At 42.4% G+C, this 14,941-nt stretch overlaps 1 protein-coding gene across 2 annotated transcripts in view; it reads left to right on the forward strand.

The window, feature by feature from the left end:
- Positions 1-10,841: 10,841 nt before the first annotated feature.
- Positions 10,842-14,941, forward strand: part of Syt9 (synaptotagmin 9) — a 176,664-nt gene continuing 172,564 nt past the window's right edge. Inside the window, exon 1 of one of the 2 annotated variants that reach the window (XR_012451083.1) lies at positions 10,842-11,314. Coding sequence is in view for 1 of the 2 variants with exons in the window: in XM_074084869.1 (XP_073940970.1) it covers positions 11,170-11,314 (145 nt within the window). In the remaining variant the exon portion in view is untranslated. The remainder of the gene's footprint in view (positions 11,315-14,941) is intronic. The other variant, XM_074084869.1, reaches the window with a different exon arrangement.

Genomic DNA, 14,941 nt, shown 5'->3' on the forward strand with positions numbered 1-14,941 from the left:
ATTAGCCTCTCTTGCAGCTCCACCAAAGGCAAATTACCCAGTTTTGTTAATATGACCCAATTGACTAAAACGTCAAAAAACATTCAAGAAAGAATGATGTCATGAAGCGGGTGGTGCAGAGATGGATTCTGATGAAGGTGGTGGAGGGAGACTCAGCTTTAAGAGGAAGCAGAGGTAGAGTTGTTAGTGGTGAATATCAGGCCAGACTCAGGAGGTCTGGGGGGACTGATGTACCCAACCCTAGCAGTGCTGGGAGTGGGGAAGTTATCACTGCTAATGGAACATAGTGTTCCTGCTGCCTGGCCATCAAGACGGATATTCTTTCATACATTTTGCCTAATCTAATGGGGTCTGTTGTTCTCAACTAGGAACTCAGACTGGCACAGAAGCCTTCAAAAGAAAGCCACTATCAGAGAAACACTGCCTCAAAGTGGCTAAAATAATCTGGAAATAAACTCACTCCCACAGTAAGAAATAGAGAGGGAGAAGGGGTCAGAGGCATGCCATCAGGCCTGGCTCCACTTCACTAGGGCACTCAAGGCTGTGCCATTTGCTGTATGTTTGCTTCATCATCTTCACTGGGTATAGGGATTCAAGCCTGTAATTCCAGCTACTTGGGAGGCAGAGGCAAGAGGATCAAAAATTCTAGGCCAGCATGGGCAAAAAGGTAGAGAGACCCTGTCTCAGAATCAAAATGAAAACAAAAAGGCTGGGGGAGTGGCTTGAGTGGTAGAGTGTTGCCTTGTATACCTGAGCAAATCCCCTGTAACACACACACACACACACACACGCACACACGCACACACACAAAGGAATGAAGAGCAATGAATGCCTGTGATAAAAAGAAAACCAAGGCAGATTTCAAAGGCCAAAGAGATGACCAAGTCATTCTCCAATCTCCCCCATACCAACTCCTCATGAGAAAACCATCTTCTGCGTTTTAACTTGCATGTGCTCAAAGTTTCATATAATGGATTTACTTCAAGTAAGTTCCACTTTCAATTGAGCTCTAATAACCACAGGAGACAAAAAAAAGCGGGAACATATTTGGGAAAAAACACTTTAGAAAACTTGTCTACTTTTTCTTTCTTGAATAATATTTGCAAGACATTTTCCTCAGAAATATCATGGCAAAAGGCTAAAAAAGAATCCCACAAAATAAGCATTGACTGTATCTTTAATACGCTAAACAAAATTGAACAAGACTACTTCTTACTATTTTATTCAGATAATACACTCAGAGCAGCTCACAAGTAACATTACATTGCCTTAGGTAGAGCTGCTTCAAATATGACAACTGATATATAATGATCTTGCATTCTTAGGTCTGAAGTAAAATTAAAGCATGTGCTTTTTATTTTAATCAGTGTGGGTTAAAGTTATAGTGGAAAAGGTGTATCACTTCTCATTAAACCCTCAAAGTCAGATAGCCAAATATAGTTCATTAAAGTGCATATTTTGCATAAAACCTTCATTATCTGAACTTTATGAATTTCTTTTCCTTTCAACAAGCCCTCTTAAAAGAAGACCCTTCAGGAAATGCAAAATAAACCCTAGCCTTCGCTCACTGTTATGCCCTGATGAACCTAAAGGATTCTAATCTTCCTTGCAAACCAACCTTCTTCCACAGGGGCCAAAATCTCTTTCAAAAGAAGAAAATACAGTGTATCCACTTGCGTACAGAGATGTTGTTTTGTATTATAACAGAGAGAGTCTTATTACTTCCTGTATAGACCAAGCCCAGAAAAGAGATTTCCCCAGCTAGACAACAGAAATTATTTAACACACGTGAACAGCACGTATTTTGCAAAGCAGATGAAAAGGAAAGAGATAACAAAGAAACTTAGTAAAGTATTGCCTAAATAGAGGGACAGAAAACATATTTATTTAGCAGTTATTGAATAGGAGGAAAATATATATCCAATTAGGAGAAAATTTCCATGCAAAATCTGAACTTTAATGAGTTGCTGCTAGAGAAAATAAGGTTTCTTTGTTGGTGGAAGGTAATTCTAGTGCACATGGCCAGGAGAGGCAGAAGCCCAGGAGAAAAGTGGGAAGGGTGCACACCAAGAGAAAGCCAGGGGAGGGAAAGAAAGCAGTCCATAGTGGGTGGGATCGCCGAGTTCTTCTTAGTCAGGTGAAATTGGATTAGAAAAATAATAGGAGCATGGAGTGTTTTGTGTGTAGTTTGTAGTATAATCACCTGGCAAGCTGTATATAATTCACTTTAGAGTGTGGATTTTATTTTCCTACAGTTGTCCAAGGGATCATAAAAATCTCCAGGTGTGTATGTGAAATTTGAAAAATCCTGTAAGACAGTTGTGATACGAGATTCAGGGGGAAGCATATTGTGAAGCAGTTAAATTTCAGTCTCTGGAGTCTCCCCAATATGGATTTAAATCTCTCTTCCATGGCTGACCAGCTGTGTGACCTTGGACAGGTGACTTAGGCCTCAGAGTTTCACTGTTCCCATCTAGAAAATCAGGATGATAATAACAGTAACTATTTCAAATAGTTCTGTAATGATTAAATTAAAAACACATTAAGCACAGCATACAGCATGTGGTTCAGAGCAATTGTTCAATAAGTATTGGCTATAAATGGATGCACAGGCTAGTCTGGAAAATCCCAAGGACAGAAATGTATGTTGGTCAGACCCTGCCTAACCTTACATGAAGAAATAAAAAACAAGGCATAAATCTGATTGCACACATCAGGGCTAGGGAAGGCACAAAGCAAATACTGTCTTTACTGTCCATCTGGGCCCATTCAGCTTAGGGTACGGGCTCTGAACATTCAACCTAGGCCCATCTGCAGAGGAAGGGGTGGTGAAACAACAGAGCTCAGAAGCCAACCAGCCCAACTCTACTGCTGAGTAGCTATGTGAACTTGGGGAGGCTACTTAATTTCTGTGCTTATACATGATAAAAGCGAGAGCACACAAGGGAGGGGTGAGGATAGGTAAGACACCTAAAAAACTAGCTGGCATTTGTTGCCCTTAACGCAGAGAAACTAAAGCAGATACCTTAAAAGCAACTGAGGCCAACAGGAAAAGGGGACCAGGAACTAGAGAAAAGGTGAGATCAAAAAGAATTAACCTAGAAGGTAACACACACGCATAGGAAATAAATGTGAGTCAATGCCCTGTATAGCTATCCTTATCTCAACCAGCAAAAACCCTTGTTCCTTCCTATTATTGCTTATACTCTCTCTACAACAAAATTAGAAATAAGGACAAAATAGTTTCTGCTGGGTATTGAGGGGGTGGGGGGGAGAGGGAGGGGGCGGAGTGGGTGGTAAGGGAGGGGGTGGGTGCAGTGGGGAGAAATGACCCAAGCCTTGTATGCACATATGAATAATAAAAGAAAAAAAATAAAAACAAAACATCAATAAAAAATATAAGCCAAAATACAAAAAAAAAAAAAAAGTGCTCGGGTTTCATCTTTAATATGAAAAAAAATATTTCTATGCTTATGTTTCCTCAGTTGAAAAGTGGGGATAACTAAGAGCATCCTCCTTATGGGATTATTTTGAAGATGATATGAGCTAATATATTTAGAGCATTTTAAGAGTGTCTGGCACATAGCATGAGCTAAAAAACTATGGTAAAATAATTATAATAATTTAGAAATAAACCTCTAAGATTCCAAATTCAACATTGCCTTTTAATTAAAAAAAACTTTTGCACAATGAATATTCAGAAAGCAAAGGAGAAAGAAGGAAGCCAGGAGAAGGTAGGTAGAGGGTGGAAAAGGGAAACAAGAAAATTTGCAACAGAGATGATGCAAAATATAGGCAGTATTAAGAGGACAAAGTTTTTAATAATATTTATGAAAAATGCTTAGAGAAAATAAAAGAGACAAATATTTGTGATAAGAGATAGCAATTATTTTTCTGTTGTAATTAACATAATATATAAGAAAAGGAAGTAAGCTTAAATAGAGAATTTGAGATTCAACATAGTTTTATCAAAAACCTTTGCATTTAGTGGGCACTTGATAGACATTTGATTTATGTATTAGTTGATAAAATGTGATTAAAGCATTAAATTGAGAAGCTAACCTGAGCTTGATTCTTTGGCAGAGTGAAGGCTGAAAAATATGGTCTTCTGAATAAAGCCAAAGAAACAGTATAATATTTTCTCTCTCTCTCTCTCTCTCTGCTCTCCCTCCTTCTCCTCTCTTTTTTTCCCTCCTCCCTCCCTCTCCCTCTTTTCCTGTCTCCTCTTTATAGTTACCTTCTTCCTTCTCTTTCAGTGTAGAGATCTGTGTGAAAACCACTTTTTACTAAGCAAAGAAAGGAATTGTTGAAATGCTTCTGTAATCTCACCCATAAATGTACACACTGACCTTTTCACTTAATAATTAGGCACTTGAGTATAGGTCACTCTGCTTTAGATTGATTGTCACCACTGGGGAGGTAGGGACGCTTGCTATGGAAGATAAGGAAAGGTGTTGCTTTATTTGGCATCTTTTTTTCTGGCATCTCTGTAGAATTGGATAGTCCATGGTAAGTTGTGCCCCAGTCTGATCAATCTGGGATATCATCATTATCTTCTCTCTTTGGAGCATCCAGAGTGACTACAGCAGTTGCTTTGCTCAGACTTGGCCAAGGGGAGGGGCATCAGCCACTTTGAAAGGCAGCAGCAGGGATATAAAAATTGGTTTAAAAAATTCATCTGGCAATTGAGGGGGCTGAGGTCCAGGTTTTTCTCAGTCTCAGTGAGCAGAAATCTGACCTTTGCTCTCTCCACTGGCCTCATTCTGAACAGATGAACAAATGTAGAACAATTGAGTGTCTACTAAGATGATACAGAAAAGGACTGCCAGGCCCTCTGACCCAGAACATCACCTTCTGTCCTTTCTGTATATTTTTTGAATGGTGTAGCTTCTAAATACTAAAGCTAATAAATCTCTACTTTCTTTAAAGTAAAAGAAATGGGAGCTATAACTTTGTAGTTTTTAATCATAAAGTCAGGAAGGAACGCACACAGTCCAGGAAGGAGGAATTAAGACTTGGAACATACCAGAACAATCTCCTCTTTGGGGTAATTGTTCAAAGATAACAGTCACAAGAACAAAGTGGTATGACTCAATTTCCACTAACTTTCATTTCGTCTCAAGAAAAATTCATTCCAAACAGGAAAGGATAAAGCTTACAGATTTCAAAGGAGACTGGTGATCAAGGTAAGAGAGCACTTGTCACAGAACGTGGGCTCTAAACCATTTCTAATGTCTTGGTGCAGATGAATTTTACTTCAGGTTCTGAAGCAAGTCTCAGAATGGATAAATATCTATTTTGGATCATTAAAGAGGAGGTTTGCAGGCATTTCATGGGGTGCTAATCATTAGGAGATAGCATAGGTTCACTGAGAACCAATTTGCTACTTGAATCTTATTTTCTTTTCTTAAAGGCAAATATCTAGCAAGGATCTGAATTAACAAAATAATGATTAATAGGAAGTTATGCCGTTAGGGGTCCCAAACCATCTCCCAACTATGGGATCTGAGTCTGGGGAGCAGGATATGATCTAAGACAGTATCAAAGGTACGTGGGATTTCATCTGCTACATCATCTGCTGTATGTTGAAGTGCTGCCATCCAAGCAGCAATGCAGAAGCCTGGAACACAGAGGAGCAGGAGGTACTGCACGCCACATGTTAGAAGACTACACCAGGAGTGATTGGTTCCACTCTGGTGTCATGATTCAGGATGGATTTTGATCAACTGCAGTACACATAGAAGATAATTAAGAACAAGTTAATAAGAAGAGTTGAGCAATGTCAAATGAGGAGTAAAGATACTGGTATTTTTATCTTGGAGGGCACTCAAGGCAGTAGTGTGGCATAAAAACAAAGGCTCTGGAGTCAAATTTGAATTTGAATCTTAGCTGTCATTAATAAGCTATGGATGACAAATTTTCGTTCTTCTTTATGGCTGAATAAAATTCCATTGTGTATAAATACCACATTTTCTTGATACATTCGTTGGTTGTGGGGCAGTTAGCCAGGCTCAGAAGACCAAAAATCACATATTCTCCCACATATGCAGATTATAGACCCAAAACAAATGCAGTAATTCTATTGGACATGGGTCACACACTAAGGAAAGAGCACACACAGGAGAAATAAGAACAGGAAAGGAACTTAAAACTTGAATGTGTTTGATGTGCTCCCTGTTAAGGAGCAAATAAAGTAATCTTAAATTGGCAGAGGCCACTATGTGAAGGGGACCAGAAAGTACCAAAGAGGTCTGGTAGAAGTGAGCCGATGTGGGTTGCAATACACAAGTGCATGGGAGCAATGCTAGGAATCTCTCTGTATAGCTGTCTTTATCTCAAACTAGCAAAAATGATATGTCTTTCTTATTATCTCTTATGTCTTCTCTTTAACAAAATCAGAGAAGAGTTCAGAACAGGTTCTTCCTGGAAGCAGGGGTTGGAGGGGTTGGACGGGGAGGTGGCACAAACAATGAATACATATGTAAGTAAATGTAAAAATGATAAAAAGAGAAAAAAAATAAGTTGTGGGATCCTGGAGAAATTATGAGATCTCTGTGTTTGTTTTCTCAACTATAAAATGGAGAAGTGATGTATACCCTGCTGGGTGGTCAAGATTATATGAAGTAATGTATATAATGAACATATTATACAATAAACACTTAATAATTATCAGTCATAATCATTAATATTATTACTCAGATTATAGTACTGCTGACTTCAGTTGTCTTTTTCCAAAGACTCTTTTCCTCATCATGTAAACTGAAAGTTCTCAAAGATCCATGTTCAGAAGCACTACAAGGAATAGTACTCCTGGTTTAGTCTATTTTATGCTGCCATAACAATACCTGAGAATGAATAATTTAAAATTAATATAAATTTATTTTCTCACAGTTCTGAAGGATGGAAATCCAAGATCCTGGTGCTGGCTGATTCCACTTCTGGTGAGGGCTCTCTTCCTGGCTTGCAGACTGCTGCCTTCTCACTGTGTCCTTTCATGGCAGAGAGTAAGCAACCCACTGATGCCTCTTCCTATAAGGACACTCATCCTATTGCATCACATCTCTACCCTTATTACCTCATTTAACCTTAAATACCTCCTTATCAGCCCTATTTCCAAATACTGTCATGGTGGGAGTTAGAGCTTCAGCAAAGGAATTTGAGGGTGACACAATTCAATCCATAGCAGTATCTCAGTTTCCTTTTGTATGATGGTTTGCCCCCACATCATCTCTCTAATTGAATATTCTGCAAAAGTTGCAAGACCTTGTAAGGCCTATACTTCTGTTGATTAAAAGAAGCCACAAGGTCCTCCCAGATTCAAGAGAAAGGGAAATAGACTGATCTTCTATGGGAGAAGTGGTAAAGTCACATTGCGCAAGGATGTGTGGAACTGGAGGGATGCCTGTGGCTATCTTCGTAAGCAATCTACCAATTTGTCCTTGAGCAAATTATTTAACCATCTGGTTTCACTTAACTTCATATGTAAAATAGGAAATAGAGTCATGTGGTGGTGGTTAATGATGAGAAATAAATTATTGTCATGAGAACATCGAGTGTACTTACACAAACCTAAGCACTATGGTACACTACACCTGGAGGCTATATGGTATGGCCTATTGCTTCTAGGCTACAAACCTGTACAGCATGTTGCTACACTGAATCCTGTAGGCAACCGTAACACAATGGTAAGTATTTGTGTATCTTACTACAGAAAATGTAACCAAAACCAACATTTAAAAGATTTTTAAAAAATGGTACACATGCATAGGGCACTTGCTCTAACTAGAGCTTGCAGGACTGGAAGTTGCTCTGAGTGAGTGAGGGAGTGGCAAGTAAAGGTGATGGTGAGGTCATTACTGTGCACTGTTGTAGGCTTTATAAACACTGTACACTCAGGCTTCTCCCCTAAATTTATTAAAAAAATTTCTTCAGTAACAATTAACGTTAGGTTACTGTAGAACTTTTACTTTAATTTTTTTAAACTATTGACTCTTGTAATAACACTTAGCTTAAAACACATACTGTATATCTGTATGAAAATATTTTCTTCATATCCTTATTCTATAAGATTTTTTCTATTTTTAATTTTTTTCTTTTTTACTTTTCCAACTTTTTGCCAAAAACTAAAATGCAAACATATATTAGTGAAGGCCTACACAGGATCAGGGTCCTCAATATCACTGTTTTCTACCTCCACATCTTGTATCATAGGAAGGTCTTCAGGGGTAATAACGTGAATGGAGCTGTCATCTTCTAACAAGGCCTTTTTTCTGGAACAATTCCTGAAGGACCTGCATGAAACTATTTGACAGTTAACTTTTTTTTTCTTATAAGTAGAAGGAATATATTCTAAAATAAAGATGAAAATTATGGTATAGTAAATATATAAACCAATAAGTCATGTGTTATTATCAGTTATTATGTAGTATACATAATTATGCTATACTTTTATGTGACTGGCAATACAGTAGGTCTCTTTACACTAGCATCACCACAAATGTGAGCAATGCATTGGGCATATGACATTATGGCAGCTGAAACATCAGTCTGGTGATAGGAATTTTTCATCTCCATTACATTTCAGGGGACCATTGACATAAATGTTGTCTGTCCCTAACCAAAACTGTTATGAGGCTTATGACTGTAATAACATCTACCACCTGGGATGTTATAAAGTAATAGATTATGAAAGCGCATTAAAGTAGAAATATAACAGCAACAAGAAAATCATATTGATTAAGCCCACATTATGTGGTAGCACTATTCTAAGTACTTTACCTGAATTACTTTAAGTAATTCCACTAACAGTTCAGTGATGCACATATTATTATTATCTGATGAGAAACCTTAGGCACAAACATTTTAGCTTGCACAAGTTTGGTTGCTTAGTAACTATTCTAATTCTTGAATTTCTTACTACCTGCTAACTCCAAAGGACATTCTTAGGCTTTTTTCTCTTTAAGCCCTGCTTCAAGATGTCAATCACTCTTTGACATCCATGTCAAAGTCCTCCTCCTTTGATCTCCATGACTCCCTTCTGTCTAATTTCTCCTCCTCCTCTGTTTGCCACTTTTCAATCCTGCCCTTGCTGAGCCACACTTTAAAGGCCAAAGTTCTTTCCTGTTTCTCCGTTCTTCTTTCTTGAAGGAACCTGTTCAGTGTGGCAAATCAGTTTCTACCTTTCCATTGATGATTGCCAGTCTCAGCTCTCTCAGCTCTTGGCTAACATGTCAGGGCCTCATCCCATGACCCATGTTTTTTGAAACTTCCATGTCTTTCTTTCTTCCTCATTCTACTGGTTGCAATCTTGTCAGTACTTGAAATACTTTTTTTGTTTCTCCAAAATTTGGATGTTTCTGGCAATCAGCTATTGCCTCAGGCCTTCATCACATCTGACTTGTTTCTTGCCTGAACATACTGCTTTCCATTCCTTTGTGACACAGTGGTATCAGTGCTATATTCCTACAGGCTGCAGCACACATCTTCCCCCATTTCTACACCAGCCCTAGCATTATGCCCTCTCCAGTATCACCTCCACTGTCAGTCACAGGGTCTACCCTTCCGAAAGTGGTCCCTCCTGTGGAATACCAGTAACCTATTCAACCCCCCCCCCGAAGCTCCCTCTCAGCTGACTTGTTCTCATTTTCCTAGGATCGGGAATCTACATTTTTCTTCTTTTTTTCAGTTCTCGGGAGTCAACTCTACAAGTCTGTGTTTTCTCTGTTATTCCTATGTAAGCTCCTTGAAGTCCTAGCACCATTCACAGCAGGATTTCAAATCTTGTGCCTTGGGTGACATTCTAAGGAATCCTGAATTATTTCTCTGTGTAATATAACTTGCTATGAGTAGTCCCTAGAGACAATAATATATCCTTATGGTTAAGAGTGTCGGTTGCCAGTTGCAGAGATTCTATTTTAATTGTTCTAGAATAAGTCTTGGCTAGTATTTTGTAAATATGTAAAAAAAAGAGAGAAGTGAGAGAGAGAGAGAGAAAGAAAGACAGAGAAAGAGACAGACTCCTCCCTCCCATGTATGAACTTGGTCAATCCTTGGTTTTTCAATGGGAAAATGGGGGGCAATCGTCCTACGGACATTTGAGGCTATCCAGACAATTCAATGAACTTATCCAACAGGCTTGTGGCACAGTGCCTGACACACAAGAAAGTGCAATATTTCGTGGTTATCTTTGGGCTTATTGCCTGAAAGACTGAAGAGATGGGTAGAAGAGAGGTTCCCTGAGCTCTGTCCAAACATCCAAAATTCTGAAATACTTTCCCTTGGGTGCTGGGGAAAGGTTGGCAATCCTCAGATTTCCAGTCAGCTACTTGGAAAACCAGTCAGGAGCTAGGAAGTTCCAGGCAAACCTCAGCATCTTACCCAGGAGTCATTTATTTGACCTCAATTTCTTTGACAGTTTCCACCCTCTCCAAATCATCAGTGGTTGGAAATCACTCCTTCATTGGCAAATCTTGGCCCCAAAGCCTGTATTTGGGCTTCTGGCACACTTAGGCCCATGGTTTCTTCTCAGGCGGCGCTTTCCAAGTTCGAAGCAGGCACTTGGTTCTCTGCGGGTGTGGTCCAGATTACAACCTTAGCGCCAGATACCCAAGAATGTGCTTTGGACACACGCTGCGAGAGGTGGTGGGAGGCGGTGCTTGGTTTGCATCAGGGCGGAAGAATGGGGTGGTGAGAGAGCCCGGAGCGTGTACCCGCTCCCACTTTCCCAGCCTGGGCGCGGCCACTCTGAACGCGGGGTCCTGAGCCACGTCCCGCCGGGCGCCAGCAGCCGGCAGCGACCCCCGTGCCCTGGCCCGCGCCCTACCCTGCGGCGCGCACCCCTGGCCCTGCCCCGCCCCCCGGCGGCCGCGAGTGGCGGGAGGATCGCGAGGAGAGAGAGGCGCGCTGGGCTGTGCGGCGCCGCCTCTCTTCGCGCCGGGGGAGGGACAGAGGGGCCGGGCGGGAGAGAGAGCAAGCCCGACCGACCCGCTGGCGAAGAGCTGCATTCAACCGGTGGGAGGCCGGGCCGGCTGGGGCTAGGGCTCGGACCCTTTCTTGGCGGGTCCCTGGCGGCAAGCGCGGACCGCCCGGAGGCGGCGGCTCTGAGCTGGCAGGCGGAGGGCTGTCTCCCGCGCCCGCCTGCCCGGCGAGGTCCGAGGATGCGGGGGGGCGATGCCCGGGGCCAGGGACGCGCTCTGTCACCAGGCGCTGCAGCTGCTGGCCGAGCTCTGTGCCCGTGGGGCCCTGGAGCACGACAGCTGCCAAGATTTCATCTACCACCTGCGGGACCGTGCCAGACCCCGGCTCCGCGACCCAGGTGAGTGCCGCCGCCGCCGCAGCCGTCTGGCGCGACCTAAGGGCCCTGGGATGGGGACTTGGGGCCGCACCGGGGCCTGAACAAGAAGAGCGACATGGACTGGTGGAGGGCAGGGGTGACCACCGAGCCAGAAGAGGGATCAAGAAGCAACACACCGTGGCCTGATTCTGGACGCCAGCGGGGACCCGGGCGGAGGCTGCTGCGTGGAGGCCGAGTCTGGGTGGGCTGGGGCAGGTTTGGAGGAACCACGCCCGCCACCTGCGCTCGGGTCGCCAGGGCTCCTGGGGTCGGCTCCTGGGCTCTGAGCTACGCGCTCTACTTCCCTGGCTCTGCGCCCTGAGCAAGCCGAGGCCGCGGAGGCCTGCCGAGCTGTGAGAAGGAAGAGAAGATCGGAGGAAACTCTGGGAAGTTGGGAGTTGGGGACGTCCCCGGGCTGCGGCTGAGTCCCACAGGGCGCTGCTCATCCTTGCTGCCCAGTGCCTTACAACCTTCCTTCTCCTTGGTTGGGATAAGAAGGGCGAATGGAATCTGGCCCTAGACCTGGTCAGGGAGCCACGTGTCCTGGACAGCCGAGCATGAACCTGTTCCCTGTGGGTCACACGGTGTGGAGGCCGCTTGGCCTGAGCGCCCAGTCCACCCTCTGCCACTCCTGCACACTGGGGTGGGTGAGCGTGCCGGTCGTGCCTTGTAGACCTGCATTTATCCCTAGTGAAAGTTGTGAAGCTCCTAACTTTGGAAAGTTCATTTATTTTGTCATTTGACCAATAAAGGTTGGAGGAGTGAGTTTTAGTGAAGCCAGTTGCTTTCCCGAAGGACCCAGGGATCTTCCACGTCTTCTTATCCACTGTTGGTCACTGGAAGATACATTTCTTTCAAGTGTTTTCTAAGACGCTTCTCAACTGGAGAAGTCATATTCTCAAATATTCTCCCAACCTAAGTGCTTTAAAATAAAAAGAGCATGTTGTGGTTGGATTGTTAAAAATTGGACTAGAAAATGGCCTTTCCTTTGATATTCTTGGGTATAAATATTGGCAACCAGCTATTCCCGTGCAAATTATTCAGTGTGATTTTACCTCACTTTATGCCAATCTATTATATAAAAATACATTAACTCGGAGGATAAATTAGAGGATTATTTGATTCTATATAGATTCACACTGAGCCTAACTTAAATAGCATATCCTTGATAGGATATTCAAAATGTGTGTGGGGAGTGAAGGCAGCTGTTAAAAGTTTATATCAGGTTTTCAGTACTCAAAGCCTTTTTTTTTTTCATTGCCCATGGTTACATTAATAAGTTTCTCAAACGATCACTAATGGTTTACTTCAAAGGGTAGAATTAAGTTGAGAAATACTGATCCCACTGATTTCTCAGGAGGTTTTGTGTCCAGCCTGTGTGTGGCTCATTGCTGGATGTAGTGGGCTGCATAGACCACAAATGGAAATAGGAGCACCTCCTCTCACCAACTGGAACCCCAGAAAGATGTCCCAGGTGTGGGAAGTTCTGTCCTTACACAGCAGGGCCAAGACCATTATTAACATACTTCACCTAAAGCAGATGCCAGGGCCAAAACTTCTCACTTCCTCACCTCACAATGTGCCTCAAGCTTTCCTTATTATCCCATACAAGCTTTCTAAGAGAAGGTGTATGAGGCCTGTCTCAGAATTGCATGTTTATCATTCTACATCATTTTGGTCAGTTTTCTGCCTCTGCTTCCTCCTTTTATCCAGGGGTAGGTTTCCATGTTCTTAGGTTCTCTCAGCTCCTGTACTGAGTAGCCCTGGAGGAAGAGTCACAGAGACTCCTCCTTATGAGAGGTAATCTGATACCTTGGCTGACAAATAGCTATAGATAAGAGCCTTGTCTTATAGCTGCTCCTTGAATTCCTGAAGACAGTGCTCCGCTTTCCTAAACTAGGGCACATGGTTTGAGGTGGCTGGCGCCCCTCTGGCTCTTTGGTTTGTTTCAGGAAGTAGCCTGCTCATGAGGCAGGGGAGGGAAGCTGCAAGAGCAAGGTGAGAGGAAATGAGGCTGAAGATGATATCAAAAGTGTACCCCCTCCTTCAGGGCACTGCAGCTCATTCCATACCTCCCTTCATTTCCCTCCTTCCTTGCTGTGCTTACATTAATTCTTACATCAGATGCATTTATCTCCATCCCTATGAAGTTGTTTGTCTAAGCCAAGATTGGCCTTAATCTGTGAGCCCTAAAAACTGAGTGGCTGAAGAAGCCATACTGCACAGCACCATGTGAATAGTTCCCCAGCTGTTGTGTAGCATGAACCAGAAGAACCATGCACAGCTGCCCTGACACAGGTCCCCCAGAGAGTCATCTCTGTAAGTGGGTAACTTCCTTTTCTTTAAAAGAATCCACCTGAATGCCACATTCCAGCTTTTTCTGCCTATTGTCTGTTCATGGTCACCTAGTGTTAGCTAGGATTTCTCAAGCTGCATTAAGGATTTTGTCGTGAAAGCTTCCTTTATAAAAGGAGAAGAACAGATGTAATTCCCATCAAGAGTGATGCTGCATCTAGATGTTCATTCCTTGTTTCAGAGGTGGGGTAAGTCTGGTTCACACACCAGTGTTCCTGAGACAGAGGGAAGAACAAATGCAAAGATCCTGACACAGGAGCATCTTTGCTGTGATTCAAGGAACAGTGACTTCAAGGGTGCCTGGAGATGGAAAGTGATAAGAAATATGGTCAACATATTTCATGTAGGGTCCTATAAACTATTATAAGGACTTTGTTTTTTTACTTCACAGGAAATACGAAGCCACTAGAAGTTGTTAGGCAGAGAAATGACAACTGAATGCTGTGCTGAGAAAATAGTATAGAAGAGCAAGGATGGAGCCAGGAAACCTGTTAGGAAGCTATTTCAGAAATCCAGAAAAAAGTGGTAGGTAGTGGTAGGTAGCTCAGGATAATGAAGGTGATGAGAAGTATTGGATTATGGGCCATACATGGGGAGGGATGTGGAAGATGGAAGAAGATGAGTTAAGGATGATTCTGAGGCCTTTTGATCTAAGCAACTACATTTACTGAGCAGAAACTCAGGAGGAGGCTTGGAGTAGGGAGGGAAGTAAGGAGGTTTTTGTTTTGTTTTGTTTTTAAGTGTGTTGTTCCTCTTTAGGTAATCAAGCTGTCTTATAGTGGAATGGTGACCTGAGGTATGAATATCTTCAACATCGCCAACTGGTCTATATTCTTAGTTTATAACTAGAGTGTTTGTTGTCAGAGCTGCATTTATTGCTAGAAGCAATAAATGAATTGAAAGCTCTCTCTCAAACTTCTGAAACTTCTCCTCATTGATCTTGATTATACTTTTGATATTCAAAAAGATTTAGTCTCATTCTCTCATCCACTGTATACCTTTGACTATTAGCAGGCAATGTTATGAACTTCTTTCCTGTTCTTTCCATACCCAGAAAAGAAAGGAGAATTGCATCTTATAATTTCTAGTTCTTAAAGAACTCCTTGTAAGTCTTTCCCTTGTAGGGTATCACCTGTGTCTGTGCCAAGCACTTTATGTAGGTCATTTCACTTGTCCTCCTAACAGTCCTCTAAGACCTTACTGCTCAAAGTGCTTGTCTTGGGCCAGCAGCATCTGGCTTATTAGACACACAAG

The sequence above is a fragment of the Castor canadensis genome, chromosome 1 (assembly GCF_047511655.1).
Source record: "Castor canadensis chromosome 1, mCasCan1.hap1v2, whole genome shotgun sequence".
NCBI lineage: Eukaryota > Metazoa > Chordata > Mammalia > Rodentia > Castoridae > Castor > Castor canadensis.